Source organism: Chanodichthys erythropterus, chromosome 3, assembly GCF_024489055.1.
Source record: "Chanodichthys erythropterus isolate Z2021 chromosome 3, ASM2448905v1, whole genome shotgun sequence".
Lineage (NCBI taxonomy): Eukaryota > Metazoa > Chordata > Actinopteri > Cypriniformes > Xenocyprididae > Chanodichthys > Chanodichthys erythropterus.
Window position 1 is genome coordinate 4,576,127 of NC_090223.1, and position 15,897 is coordinate 4,592,023.

General features: G+C 33.7%; 1 protein-coding gene across 1 annotated transcript; it reads right to left on the bottom strand.

Annotated features, from left to right (window-relative positions):
* Positions 1 to 360: 360 nt before the first annotated feature.
* On the bottom strand, positions 361 to 14,995 carry LOC137002639 (zinc finger protein 271-like). Its single transcript, XM_067362412.1, has 5 exons — positions 14,938 to 14,995; positions 13,114 to 13,739; positions 12,680 to 13,029; positions 1,838 to 1,983; positions 361 to 1,250 (listed from the first exon to the last, which is right to left on the bottom strand). Exons 1-5 carry the CDS (start codon positions 14,993 to 14,995, stop codon positions 361 to 363), a joined length of 2,070 nt encoding a protein of 689 aa, XP_067218513.1.
* Positions 14,996 to 15,897: the final 902 nt, after the last annotated feature.

Sequence of the window (15,897 nt, forward strand, 5' to 3'; positions counted from 1 at the left end):
AGATGTGTTGATGCCATGAAATTTAAAATCAACTTATTTTTCCCTTAAAATGATACATTTTCTCAGTTTAAACAATTGATATGTCATATATGTTGTATTCTGAATAAAATATTGAAATTTAAAATTCCACTTTATTGCATTCTGTTTTTATTCACAATTTGTATAGTGTCCCAACTTTTTTGGAATCGGGTTTGTATATGTACCAGGAAAGTACATGTTCTGTAAAATAAGGTGCTTCCAACACTTCTAATAATGATGATATATTTTCTAAGCAGATACTAAGCAACCACAAAACTGTCCTGCTGCTTATTGTGGCTGTAAGGAAACTACTTTGTTGCTCAGCATATCCAGATGAACTACTCACTGTGATTTCAGACTGTGGTGATGTGGTTTCTCCACTGTATGGATCTTCATGTGTGACTTCAGGTGACTTTTAAAACTCAAACATATTCCACATTGATCACATGTGTACGGCTTCTCTCTGCTGTGGATCCTTTCATGTGTTTTCAGATTTGTTGACAAACTGAATCTCTTGTCACAGTAAGAACACTTGTAAGGTTTTTCTCCAGTGTGGATCCTCTCATGTGTTTTCAGATTTGATGACAAACTGAATCTCATGTCACATTGTGAACACATGTAAGGTTTTTCTCCAGTGTGAATCCTCTCATGTTTTTTCAGATGTGATGACAGACTGAATCTCTTGTCACAGTAAGAACACTTGTAAGGTTTTTCTCCAGTGTGAATCCTCTCATGCAGTTTTAAATCACTCCCTGTAATAAAAGTCTTCTCACACTCAAAGCACATGTACACTCTTACACCAGTGTGTGTTTTCTGATGTACTTTTAAATATGACAGCAGTGAAAAACTCTTTCCACACACAGAACATGAATGTAGCTTCTCCTTCATATGAACTATCATGTGTCTCTTCAGATTTGATGCCCAGAGAAATGTTTTGTCGCACTGATCACAAGTGAACAGTTTCTCTCTGGTGTGAAATGCCCTGTGAATCTCAAGACTATCTTTCCTTGAGAAGCTCTTCCCACATTGATCACATGTGTACGGCTTCTCTCCAGTGTGAACTCTCATGTGAATCTCAAGATATTGTTTTACTGAGAAACTCTTTCCACACTGAGTGCAGGTTGTAGATTTCTTGGCTCTTCTTTTCTTTAAAAATGTCTTTTTAGTCTTTGAGCGACTCAAAGGTTTTTCTCCAGGTTTGTCATGATGTTTCTCCTTCACTTCATTCAGTTCTGAAATGAAAGAAGAAACTTCATTTTCAGTACATCAAAACATTTAAAAAATAAAGAATATAATTTATAAGAATATATATATATATATATATATATATATATAAGAATATATATAAAGAAGTGAAAGGGCATAAATTGAGTCTTCATGTACCGAAGTAGACAACTGCTATAAAATATTCTGATCATTCTGATGCCTTTTTATAAATTAATTACATATCCCTGAAACTTAGCATGAATGAGGTACACTAATCTTCAGTTATTATATTTAAAACATTAGAGACAAATCACCATGTTATATATATATATATATATATATATATATATATATATATATATATATATATATATATATATATATATATAATATACATATATGGACATTTCTCAAATCTCACTTTATCACTTTACTGACCATTTGTTGAAAATTAGTTCAACTGTTTCTCTAAATGTGCAGAAGAGCTTGAATCTTTCTATCATGAATGTTGTTCAGCATCATGAATGAATGAAGAATAAACACCAACCTCTTTGTTCTTCAGTATCTTCAGTGTGTTTCATTCTGCAGGGTTCTGGATCACTCATGTTCTCACTGTCCTCTTTAATAAACTCAGTCTTTGCAGATTTCAGCTCTTCCTGATACTCTGATGCTCGTCTGATGGGAATATTCCAGCATTTATTGATGAACTGCTGTGGGAGGAGCTTCACTGATGATGTGAGTGATGTGGGAGGAGCTTCACTGATGATGTGCGTGATGTGGGAGGAGCTTCACTGATGATGTGAGTGATGAGGGAGGAGCTTCACATATGATGTGGGTGATGTGGGAGGAGCTTCACTGATGATGTGATTTTGATGTGGGAGGGGCTTCACTGATAATGTGCGTGGTGTGGGAGGAGCTTCACTGATGATGTGAGTGACGAGGGAGGAGCTGATTTGCCAAAAATAATTACTAAGTTTGTTTTTATGCTCATTGACAACCAAATATAAATAATGTAAATTCTTCCAAGTATAAATGATGGCAAGTAATGGCAAGTTTAAAACACAAAGACAGAAATAAATGTACATATTTGTAGTCATCAAATCCCCTCAGTCTGTTGACAGCAATGAAATGAGCTTTAAGTGTCAATTTACAGCAGATCTGAAGACATCAGCATAATAAATGAGGTGAAAACAGGAACTATTGACATGAAATAAAGAGTGTTTTCAGCAGTTTCTCTGTTAATATTGATGATCCTCAGACTATCAACACTCATTCAACAAGACATTCAGATCATCTCACTTTATTCTGAGTGTTTGCTGTTAGAAACTGATTATTTGAGTCAGGATATATGAGAAAAGACTATAAAACTGCTCTATTGAAAGACAATACTGATATTTCTCACAATATGACATGGATAAAACAAAAACAAACACTGAACATCACTCATATTCATCAATGAATCTGATTGTATGATTACTCCTTTCATTACAATAAGGTAAAAGATGATTAAAATGATGGGCTTGTGCAAAAACTGAATACGATCATCAAACCTTTTTCTTTTTAAAAACTCAATGCTCTGACTGATTTTTTTTTTAAATTTTATTTTAATGTTAAGAACATTCATAACCAACGCCAGGGGTAAATACAATTGAGAATACAATTACAGGTTACAGGAAAATATAATTCAAATGCTAATATGCAGGGCTTTAGTGAAAAAAAAATGCTAAAATGTATTTGATACTTTTTGTGCTAAGTAATACATTTACATATGTATGTGCTTAATAAAAATACCATGTAATTGTACTTTTGGAATACACAATTGGTATACTTAAATTGGAACAAATATTTTTGTACTTATTGCATTTTAGTACTAAATATATACTTGTTTTTGATTGTGCTGAAGTAAAACTATTGCATGTATAGCCTACATTAGGTTCACTTTATATATCTTGCATTTAAAGACTGATAATATACAGTGATCATAGAATTCCCTTATGAAAACTGACCATAGTTTTACTACAAAAATAATCAGTACTGCAGAAAAGGAGAATTGGAACCTTTTCAGATATTTAAGTCTTGATACAGAGAGAAATAATGACATTTTTGACAACATTACTCTCTAAAAGGGAAACTCCTACAAATGTATATAAAATAAGGTCAGCCACAGAAATAACCCTGTCCACACTTTTTCATAGTTGCGTATCTTTAGTAAATCCTGACAGTAGTTTTTAACACCAAACGAGGGTTTGTGCCGCACAAGTTGTTAGTAAACTGGTCTTTTGTTTTTTAGTTTGCAGCTTCTTTAGCTCCAGCAAATGTCTTACATCAGTATTTATTTTCATTCTCTCCTCTACAGATGAATACAGATGTTGCCAACACTGAGACATTTGTTTGTCAGAAGCATATTCAGAACAGGTATTGTGTAGTTTTGTGCAGCTGCTTTTCCACCGTTGTGCTGTTGTTTTACATGTGGGCAGCTTATGATCCTGTGTTTTCAGCATATCAGAACAGATGGATTCACAGTAAATAAACCAAACTGTTCTGAGACACTGAATCATGAGCTGCATGTGTGTAAATAAACTCAGTGCTGCGCTTCCCTCTGAATCCAGGAACGCATCTCTCAACATCTTTAAACTTTCAGACTCGGGTCCGCATCACATTAAACTTCCAAAAGACATTTTAGATCAATAAAACATGTTAAATGCATGTAAAGTGTCTTATTTAATATTTAAAATACATTTTGTAAAAATAAAACGTCAACACATGAGGGAAAAAATGTTCCAAAGTGTAAAATTATCTTTCAGCGTAATGGAGACTTTGATTTTGCCATTACATCTTTAAATAAATATATAAAATACTAAGTTAAAAAAAATATATATATATTTGTTGTCTTGGCATTTTCAAATAAGTGTTGGCTGTGTCTTTTTTATGTATTTAAATAACCAGGGGACTTTTGTCCTGAAAATGCAGTTTTTAAGAGATCAATTTAAACCTCTGATGTTTCAGTCAGATGACATTATTGATCACAAACCTGAAAATAAATCAAAAACAAGTACTTGAAAATATTGTTCAAAACCCCCGCCCTTATCTCACTTTTTAAAGTTAAAGAGGAAGCAAAACACACAAACATTATGTTTATCAGTTTAACTAAAGATCATAACCTATATTTAATATCGGTAAACTTAACTTACCAGTTAAAAAAGGCATCAAAACCCTTCCGATGTGAAAACGACACATTTTGAATCAAGTTAGTTTGCTGTTAACATTATAAGTGAAAACATTTGGAAATGTTTGTTTTACATAAAATCGAACTAATATACTAACCTTTTTTGGTGAGTTACCGGTACACTACATCTTTTGTCCATTAACCGCCACTTCCACCATACAGTGTTTCAGTAACATACTATCTATCATATATCTTACTGTACATATTACAGTAAAATTACATATTCAAATGACAGAAATCGGTTACAGTGTTTGATCACTGTATAATATTAGTCCTTAAATGCAAGATAAAAGTAGATATACATGTAATAGTTCCACTTCAGCACAATCAAAAACATAAAAAAATTACCCCTGGCATTGGTTATGGATGTTCTTAGCATTAAAAAAAAATCAGTCATCATCAAGTTTTTAAAAATAAAAAGGTTTGAAAGGTTTGTTGATTGTCAGTTTCTGCACATACAAAATTAATGACATTTTAATGATCTTTTACTTTATTGTAATGAATGCAGTTATCATAAAATCAAATATAGTTAGATTCATGTGTACATATTATGCTGCTGTGGATATTTAGCTGTAGAGGATGATGAAGATGAGTGTCATTGATGTTTTTGTATTATGTTTTATATGTGTCATATTGTGAGAAATATCAGTATTGTCTTTCAATAGAGCAGTTTTTTTTATATTTTTAATTTTGCAGATCAGCTTCTCCTAGTGCAGTTCATAATCAGTGAAGCTCCTCCCACAACACATAATCAGTGAAGCTCCTCCCACATCAGTCACATCATCAGTGAAGCTTCTCCCACATTAGTTCTCCAATAAATGCTGGAGTATTCCCATCAGACGAGTTACTGATGTAATTATCATAAATTATAGAAGTTATTCATACTCAGAGCTCAACCCTAAGCCATGTCATGTGCTTGTATAGAAATCATAATAATGAGTAGAGATGCACCAAAACCAAATATAATGAAACACTTGGCCGAATACCGAACATGTTTTTAACACATTTTTTTCTGATTTATTTTGCAATTTTTTCACTTTTGTATAAATTAAATTAGCTTTTTATTATTTTGTCTTGCTTTTCAAAGAAAAAATCAGTTACATAATACATTTTAAAAATATTATTTAACACTGAACATTTTTCAACATTCCAGCAGACATTTTACCAACAAAGCTCAATATAACTGAATCCTCTGGGGTCTGAGGGGGTTTTGGGGCAGAAGTTTTGACATGCCCTGATATTTGTGCTTTTATCAGTTTCTTAAAAACATTTTCATGGTTAAAGTCTGATTGCACTGTATTCAGCACGATGATAGACATGACAGATGATCGCTCTGGCGCCTCCATGTCATGCAGTAAACACGCTCTCCACACAAACATATGGACATGGCCAGATAACAGCACACATTGATCGAACCAGACTAACATTAGAGCGAGAGGATTGTAAAGTCACTACTGCTTACATGTTTCAAGTGATAAGCCATATTTGAGATCGATGAATGATAGGCGAATGTTTGAGTTTCCTGCGAAGTTTTTTGTGACTAACCGACTAATCAAATCTTGGTCGATCAGGCCTCTTCTAGCTCATTAACGGTTAGTCGACTATTATGGGTCATCCCTATACAAAACAATATAGTGATTTATCTTTTGTAAGACACTCTTAGTGTCAGAATGGCTGTATGTGGCGAGGGCGTGAAGCATCATGAATAATGCTGTGATTCACACCTGAGGAGACAAAGACCCTCCGCTGGGCCTGTCAATGACTAATGTGAAGAACTAGAGAATGAATGTGAGGAGACTTGATGATTTAATGTGTTGTTTGTAGATTATTCACAAAATCAAGTTTACTTTAAAAGAAGTAATCTAACTATACATATTCTATGTGAATATATAGTAAAATTTAATTTATTCATGTGATTAAAGTTGAATTTTCAGCATCATTACTCCAGTCTTCAGAGTCACATGATCCTTCAGAAATCATTCTAATATAAACATTTATTTGATGAACAACATTATTATCTAACATAATATTAACTTTAAAAAATAGACAATAGTGGCATAATTTGGGCTCCAACTTTTAGATTGACATTTAATTTATTTTACTGAAAAGCTTTTAATTATTAGGGACGGTCACATTAGACTTATGATGATTTGATACACAAGATGCCTTATATTCTGTTACATAATGACATAATGTTACAAAAGCTGTCCATTTCAGATAAATGTTGTTCTTTTGAATTTACTGTTTATCAAAAACAGTGTTTTCAACATTGTTTCTTGAGCAGCAAATCATCATTTTTCACTACTCAAACATGGGATTTGTGCCTATAATGTTTAAAAAATAATAATTGGAATATTTAATGAAAATAAAATTAAACATTTATTTATATTTTCAGAGCTGATGGAAGTGAAGGAGGAGAGTGAAGAACTGAGTGAAGTAGAGGAGAAACATCATGACAAACCTGGAGAAAAACCTTTGAGTCGCTCAAAGACTAAAAAGACATTTTTAAAGAAAAGAAGAGCCAAGAAATCTACAACCTGCACTGAGTGTGGAAAGAGTTTCTCAACAAAACAAAATCTTGAACTTCACTTGAGAGTTCACACTGGAGAGAAGCCGTTCACTTGTGATCAGTGCAGCAAGAGATTCACACGTAAAACTAATCTTGATGATCACATGAGAGTTCACACCAGAGAGAAGCCGTTCAAGTGTGATCAGTGTGGAAATAGTTTCACAGACAAATCAAGTCTTTATGTTCAAATGAGGATCCACACCTTATATGTGTGAACATTGTGCAAAGAGATTCTCAAAGAAACATCGTCTAGATGTTCACATGAGAGTTCATACTGGAGAGAAGCCGTACGCATGTGATCAGTGTGGAAAGAGATTCACATACAAACATCATCTTGAGCTTCACATGAGACTTCACACTGGAGAGAAGCCATTCACTTGTTATCAGTGTGGGAAGAGTTTTAAACAATTAGCACATCTTACAGAACACATGAGAGTTCATACTGGAGAGAAGCTGTACGCATGTGATCAATGTGGAAGGAGCTTCACACAATCAGCACACCTTAAAGAACACATGAGAATCCACACGGGAGAGAAGCCGTTCACATGTGATCAGTGCGGCAAAACATTTCCTGTGTCATCAAACCTGAAGAAACACCTGAGAGTTCATACAAAGGAGCCGTACACATGTGATCAATGTGGAAAGAGTCAGTGACGTCACCCGCCTATGATGTTCTGTCACCATATTGATTTCATACGTGCTTGATGACGCAATCATGCAGAGGCATTCCAATCTTCAGGAGATGGACTAGCCAAAACAACAAACAAAATGATTACTTACTATTGCCCTTTCTATATCTCAGCATTCCTGTTCAATTCAGCAATGGGCAGAATTTCATATTTTGAGCAGTTAATTGAATATCCTGATCCTTTACCAAAATGCTTAACAAATTATGAACTGACAGAAGTGATGAAGATGGGTTTGTGATATATAAAAGAATGTTGTCCACATATAAACTCATTTTATGATGGTGATGTTTTGATTGGATTCCATATATGTTATGTGATTGTCGTATTGCAGCTTCAAAGAATTGAATGAAAAAGTGCAAAGAGTAGCGGCGATAGTGGGCAGCCTTGTCTGGTACCTCTTTTTAGATAAAATTGATTTTATATAATACCACTAGTTATTACCAATGCTGTTGGTGTATTATAGAGTGTTTTAATCCAGCTGATGATATATGATTTAAAACCATAGTGACTAAGTGCAGTGAAGAGAAATTACCATTCTACCCTATCAAAGGCCTTTTCTGCATCTAAAGATACAATTATCTACAATTATCTGCATCTAAAGAACTGTTATCAACAGACAGTTATCAACGGTGAGGCATTTCATATTAAGTTAGTTCATTATTTGTTTTGTTTTTTTTCTTTACTTAGTCACTGTGCCAAGTTGGTTTTTATTTCTGTTTTGCCTTTACTTGTTGTTCTCTCTTGTTGTCTTGTGTTGTGTCTGCTTGTGCCCGTTCCTGTCCTGCATCCCGACCCACCCTGGCTGCTGTCCTCAAGGCCGTGCAGTGAGACTGATACAGCTTCAGTTGCAGCTCAGAGTTTCAAGCCTCTGGTGCTTCAAACTACAGCCTGTTGTCATTGTCTGCTGCAACCCCATCCATCTCCTTGGTTCTCCAGCCTAGCTTTGCCTGGGTCTGATCTCACCTGTCTTATCATCCTCTTCCTCTGTTAGAATGCTGTGACATACCTTGACAGCAAAGAGTAGCGCTGATACTGGGCAGCCTTGTCTGGTACCTCTTTTTAAGTAAAATTGATTTGATATAATACCATTAGTTATGACCGATGCTGTTGGTGTATTATAGAGTGTTTTAATCCAGCTGATGATATGATTTAAAAGTAATCTCAAGTCAAGTCATCTTCATTTAACCCTTAAAAACCTAGACGGCCGCCGGTGGCCAAAAATAACCATCGTCCAAAAATTTTTAATAAATTTTGAACCGCTAATCCAATCTGTATGTTTTAAAATGTACTGTAAAGAGGAGATTCACGGCTGAACCAAAAATGAGGATAAAACAGTTTCACATCAAGTTAAGTTACTGCAATTTATGTTTTCAAACACATCTCTACACAGTGAACTGCTGCAATCAAATGTAATGCGTTCAGTGAGGAGTTCAGCCACAGGACTTCTCTGTTTGGTTGTTATATTATCTAAATACTTATTTTATAGTTTGTGAAGATCATTAACATTAGTAGTTCAGCTGAACTACTTATTTTTCATTTTGTGTGTATTTTGTGAAAAAAAAACTTTGTTGTACAAGACAGTTTTCATAATTGTTTTCATTACATGCAACACTAAATGTTTTTATTCATGTTCAGATTGAATATATATTTCTCTAATAAGTCACTTTTGCTTTAGTGTTCTGTTGTATAACATTTTTTTTTTTTTTTTGTATTTATTTTACCCCCTGGTCTTTTTTGGACACACATTATCAATAAATAGGGAACTTTACCTGTCTATCCCTAAAAAGTAATATTGTAGTTTTATCTAAAGTAATATTGTAACAAATAGCTATAACTTTCTTAGAGATTGTTACATTTAGACAAAATTTCATCCGAAAGTTTAAAACATCAAAATATAAATAAAAAAAATAAAAAAATCAAACTTCAGGAGGTTTGGGTCAGTTTCCAGTGAAAAACACTAGATTTTTGCTGGCTTTTTTTTTTTATTTTTATTGGAAATTTTATCCACTCTCAGACAAAATAAATGTAAAATTGGCACTTTAAATTAGCTAAACTGAAACTTCAAGTTGTCCTGTTTGAAATGATATATGGCACTTGATGCTGACTGCTAGGTTATAGGTTAGAAAACCAGAGAAAAATGCAGTCAGTCAGGAGCCCCAAAAATGCTCTAGGTCTTTAAGGGTTAAATAGCGCTTTTCACAATGCATTTTGTTTCTTATCAAGCTAAAGTTGGTTTTTGATTGAATCATTTCCATTGTAAATGTTCATTATTACTTAAATTAAATGACACCTTTCCTACTGAAAACTGAATACCTTTAATGCACTCTAATGCATTTAAAAACCAGTGGTGGACAATAACTAATTATTTTTACTTTGTTACTTTACTTAAATACATTTTCAAGTATCTGTACTTTACTCGTGTAATTTTATTTTGAGCAACTTGTACTTTTATTTCACTACATTCCACGGCATAAGATCATACTTTTTATTCCACTACATTTCATAAAAAATATTGTTACTCTTTATTTTAAAATGAAGAAATGTTCACATGCTCAGAGACGAAAAAGCAGTATCTGTCTGAATCATGCACGAACTGATTCTTTTCAATCATCCTGTTAAATCTGTTCACAAATCACATCAACAATTAATTTGCGAATTGGACTTATTTGTTGACTCGAGAACAGCTGCAATGATCTGTTCAGACCGACTCTCCAGTGAATTAAAAAAAAAAAATAGCCAAGAACTGGGGGATCCTCTGAATGTATTAATTATTGTAACTGAAAATCATATTTAGGTCACAACTGTCCATTGTGTCCATTTAAACCTTGCCGCTCCAAAATAACGGTTGGAAAGATTACATTATTACGGCTCTAGGAGGCGCCAAAGTGACGTAAAATGTATTGGACATGATTCATTCAAAAGATTTGTTCAAAAACATTGATTCATCCAGTAATGAAACAAGTGAAGTAGTTATGAGTGAGTCATTAAATCATTCATTCAAACCCATTTCATTCAATGAATTACTTTAATATTTTTAACTGCAGCAATTTATATTTTGTTCTCTAGTAAATAATCATACATAATTTTGTTTAATCGTCTATTCAGAATCATGGGAGAATCATTATTTTTATTTGAAAGTAATAAAGAAACAAAAAAAACAAAAAAATCTTGATTCTCATTTTATCCAGATTCGTGCAACTGTAACACAATTTTTTTTTTTTAAATGCCTGTTCATCTTCCCTGCTGCAGCAATTTCTTAAAATGTTTTTAGCCCTGTATGTTTCCTCAGTTTTTATATTGTTTGTCAACACACATTACATATTGTATATGCATATATGTATATGCATCTACTAATCTTCCATCCATAATGACTAGTGCTGGCTATTTGACAATTCCTAATCCTTCATAATTATTTTGAGTAAAAGGATTATATAAAATATATAAAATGAAATTGTATAAGTGGCCCATATAAAATTACATGATAAACATTTATCAATCAGTACTTTTTATTTAAGTACATTAAAGATCAAGTACTTTTGTACTTTTTTTTTACTCAAGTACCGACCGTCTAGCTGCCTCACGTCACAGAAATCAGATAATTCCCAACACATAGAAACTCTTACGCCTAAATATTATCACATAGAGACTGTGTCTAAAGCCCTGATGTTCAACAAATAAAAAATAGAGATAATAATGATAAAGAAATTATAAAGCTTGGGTTGTTGAATATTAGATCCCTTTCTCCAAAAGCACTTATTGTAAACGATATTATCACAGATAATAATCTAGATGTGCTGTGTTTGACAGAAACCTGGCTAAAACCGGACAATTACATTACTTTAAATGAGTCTAGCCCTCAAGGTTGCGATTATTGACACAGTCCTCGTCAGAAAGGCAAAGGGGGAGGTGTTGCTGTCATTTATAGTAATATTTACCATATTAGCCAAAAGTCTTTCAAATATAATTCCTTCGAAGTGATGGTGCTTTATGTAACATTATGTCTCACTCTGGCTACTCCAGTTATCTCTGTATGTATATTTTAGACAACCATAAAGTGAAATATGCTATAAAACACCACTCTTTTCGTTTTCATTTAAAAAATCTTAAACATATTACTATGTAGTTTAGGCAACACATTCATCGATTATCTTCACTCCATGTATATTTATAACCAAACAAACTATAAAACACAGCTCTTTCTCTTTTTGTTTACATTTTAAAAAATATTAAACATATGTGGTTCAGGTAATAAGTGCATATAGTGCAAACATAAAACAAACATAAAACACAACACTGTTTCTTTTTGTTAGTTTTAATGATCAATACTAACCATTAGAAAAGTATAAGTAAGGCAAGAAGCTACAATAAGAATAAAGCAAACAATTCAGCCAAATGTACAAAGTCAGCGCTCTTGTAGGCTACAACAGTAAAGTTGTGAAATTTCACTTTCACTTCAACAAATTATAGATTCATTCAGATTGCCCATTATATATACAAAATATGAATTATATCTCATGTTTAACCACTACAGAGACATCAGAGCCAGTGGCAATCATCAGAAGGACTAGCCGAGGTAAGACTCGATAAAAGTGGCGGATCAAGAACACATCCGGGGATTTGAAATTTTCTTTGGCTAGATGTGAACTTTGAATTGGATCAGAACTTGGGCAGCAACTGATGAATTTCACAAGAACAGACAAGAACGCATATTGAATAAATGAATGAATGAAGCATTTATATAGCACTGAACTATGTACTACTGTATGTACACAATCACATCAGGGGTCGCTCCTCATCCACAACCTGGATAATTCAACAGCAGACACAGAGCAACAGCGCCAACTATAGGTGGAGAGGAGAGATTTGGCTGAGTCTCTTCTCAGCTGTGGTGATGTGGTTTCTCCACTGCATGGATCTTCATGTGTATCTTCAGGTCACCTTTAATAGAGAAACTCTTTCCACACTGATCACATGTGCGGCTTCTCTCTGCTGTGGATCCTCTCATGTGTTTTCAGATTTGATGACTGATTAAATCTCATGTCACAGTGTGAACACTTGTAAGGTTTTTCTCCAGTGTGGATTGTCTCATGTATTTTCAGATGTACTAACCGACTGAATCTCTTGTCACAGTGTGAACACATGTAAGGTTTTTCTCCAGTGTGGATCCTCTGGTGACGTTTTAAACTGTTTGCTGTAGTAAAAGTCTTCTCACACTCAAAGCACACATACTCTCTCACAGCAGTGTGCGTTTTCTGATGTGCATGTAAATATTGCAGCAGTGAAAAACTCTTTCCACACACAGAACATGAATGTGGCTTCTCCTTCGTATGAACTATCAGGTGTTTCTTCAGAGCTGATTCCAGAAGAAATGTTTTTCCGCATTGATGACATGTGAACGGTCTCGCTCCGGAGTGGATCCTCATGTGGTCTTTAAGGTGTTGTGATCGGGTGTAGCCCTTCCCACATTGATCACATGTGTACGGTCTCTCTCCAGTATGGATCATCATGTGTTTTTTAAGGTATGATGACTGATTGAAACTCTTCCCACATTGATCACATGTGAATAGTCTCGCTCCGGTATGGATCCTCATGTGTTCTTTAAGGACTGATGATTGTCTGAAACTCTTCCCACATTGATCACATGTAAACGGCTTCTCTCCAGTGTGGATCTTCATGTGTTCTTTAAGGGTTGATGATTGACTGAAACTCTTCCCACATTGATCACATGTGTGCGGCTTTTCTCCTGTGTGAACTGTCATGTGAACATCAAGATGGACTTTTTGTGTGAATCTCTTTCCACACTGATCACATGTGAACGGCTTCTCTCCAGTATGAACTCTCATGTGAAGCTTGAGACTTTGTTTTGTTGAGAAACTCTTCCCACACTGAGTGCAGGTTGTAGATTTATTTTTATTCTTCAAAAATGTCTTTTTAGTCTTTGAGCGACTCGAAGGTTTTTCTCCAGGTTTGTCATGATGTTTCTCCTCCACTTCACTCAGTTCTTCACTCTCCTCACTCTCTTCCATCAGTCCTGAAATGAAAGAAAAAAAAAGAGTAATTTGATTTTCAGTACATCAAAATAAAATAAAATAAAATAGTCATAAAATTGAGACTATTTTTAAAAAAAAATATATAAAAAAATATCCCGATCATTTTGATGCATTTGCAGTTTCATAAATTAATTGCATATGTCCCTGAAACTTTAACATTAATCTTCCAATTGTTCAGACTCACCGGTCATCTCAACAACACAATCCAGTGGTTTGCAGTTTTAGATTGTATATATTAATATTTTGGAATGATTATTATTTGTTATTTATGTTTTAAAAGAGATTCACGGAGTGTGACATCATATCATGATCATTTCAGCGTCTGTAGAAAGTTCACATGCTCAAAGTCTAGACTGACTGCATCTTTAAATGTGTTATTATCAGTGTCCTTCATGATTCCCTCAACCCTGTTACTTCTGACATGATTTTCCTCCTTTCAAAAACAGGATTTCTTAAAAGTGTGACACCTGGGGCCGGATTCATTAACCACTTAGACTAGTCTTAAAAGTTAAGACACTAATGTTTTTCTTGAAGAGTGGTCCTCATTTTTTAGGAAATGTCTGTTACATAAAAAGGTAGATTGGTGTAATTTGAATTGGGAAAATAACATTGATTACCCATTGGTTAACTGTAAGTTGGTCTTAATACAGTGAATAAGTTCATGCAACTGGCCCCAGGAAGTGACATCATCTGGGCTCTCTCTACAGCATGATGGGACAAGAAAATAATCTCAATCCATTGTATCAGTTTTTACACAAATGAATGACTGCATTCATCAACCCTGTTACCAAAGTTACTGTAAGAAGAGATTTAGCTCAAGTTACACTTACAACCCTGTCAGCCATTCTGGAAAGTTCATTTACTTCATACATTTTGGTGTTTACAGTTTATTCCTAAAAATAACAATGTTGTAAACTATATTGAAAATGCCTAAATTCTGGAAACACTCTTGAAAACTGTGAAGCAGATATAAAATAAATGTAAAATAAATATTCAGTTTGATCTGATGTTGACAATCATTATGAAAGTTTCTCAAACTTCCCTTTACTGAGCTTTTGTTAGAAAAGAACATTGTCTCATTTCATAGTTCAACTGTGTATCTAAATGTGCAGAAGTGCTTGAATCTTTCTATCATGAATGTTGTTCAGCATCATGAATGAATGAAGAATAAACACCAACCTCTTTGTTCTTCAGTATCTTCAGTGTGTTTCATTCTGCAGGGTTCTGGATCACTCATGTTCTCACTGTCCTCTTTAATAAACTCAGTCTTTGCAGATTTCAGCTCTTCCTGATGCTCTGATGCTCGTCTGATGGGAATATTCCAGCATTTATTGATGAACTGCTGTGGGAGGAGCTTCACTGATGATGTGAGTGATGAGGGAGGAGCTTCACTGATGATGTGAGTGATGTGGGAGGAGCTTCACGGGTGAATTGTAGTGGGCGGGGCTTCATTTACTGAACTGAAGATTGGTTGGAGGAGCTGATCTGCCAAAATCAAAAATATATCAGTTACTGTGTTTAAATGTACAAAAGCAATTTTAAATAGAAAACCCATTAAATGCAAGTGTCTGTTTTAATGTTTCAAATTACTCTTGTGAAAAAAAAATGTTTTAATCTTCCATCATCATTTAGTGTAACAGATATATTTAATGTAAAAATGAACCAACGGTTATTTTAACCTGTACTTAATAAAATATATAAAACTAAATTTAATTATATTTTAAATGATTAAAATCTTCTTGACAAATGACAAATGAATGAAATCTAGTGGTTTGAAGGAAAGTGGCAAAGTATAAAGATTTAAAATGACAATGAAAGAGTATTTTGGGCTGCACTGTGATCCTTAAATACAGTGTTTGAATGTCAGAAAATGATTCTTCTTCTAAATAAAAAAAAAATTCTATATTAACCCCTTTTATATTTGACCCTTAAACTAATTAATAATAGTTATTTTAACCTGTACTTAATAAAATATATAAAATAATAAGATATCATACTAAATTTAATTATATTTTAAATGATTAAAATCTTCTTGATGACAAATGAATGAAATCTAGTGGTTTGAAGGAAAGTGGCAAAATATAAAGATTTAAAATCCTTAAATACAGTGTTTGAATGTCAGCAAATGATTCTTGTTCT

Excerpts from the sequence above, each read along its gene's own strand:
- LOC137002639 (XM_067362412.1), bottom strand. The coding sequence starts at position 14,995 with ATGAGTGATCCAGAACCCTGCAGAATGAAACACACTGAAGATACTGAA. Across the intron at positions 13,030-13,113 it reads ACATGAGGATCCACTCCGGA|GAGAAGCCACATTCATGTTC; the intron begins GCGAGACCGTTC and ends GTTCATACGAAG. Across the intron at positions 1,984-12,679 it reads AGCAGAGAGAAGCCGCACAT|TGAAGCTCCTCCCACATCAC; the intron begins GTGATCAGTGTG and ends GCACATCATCAG.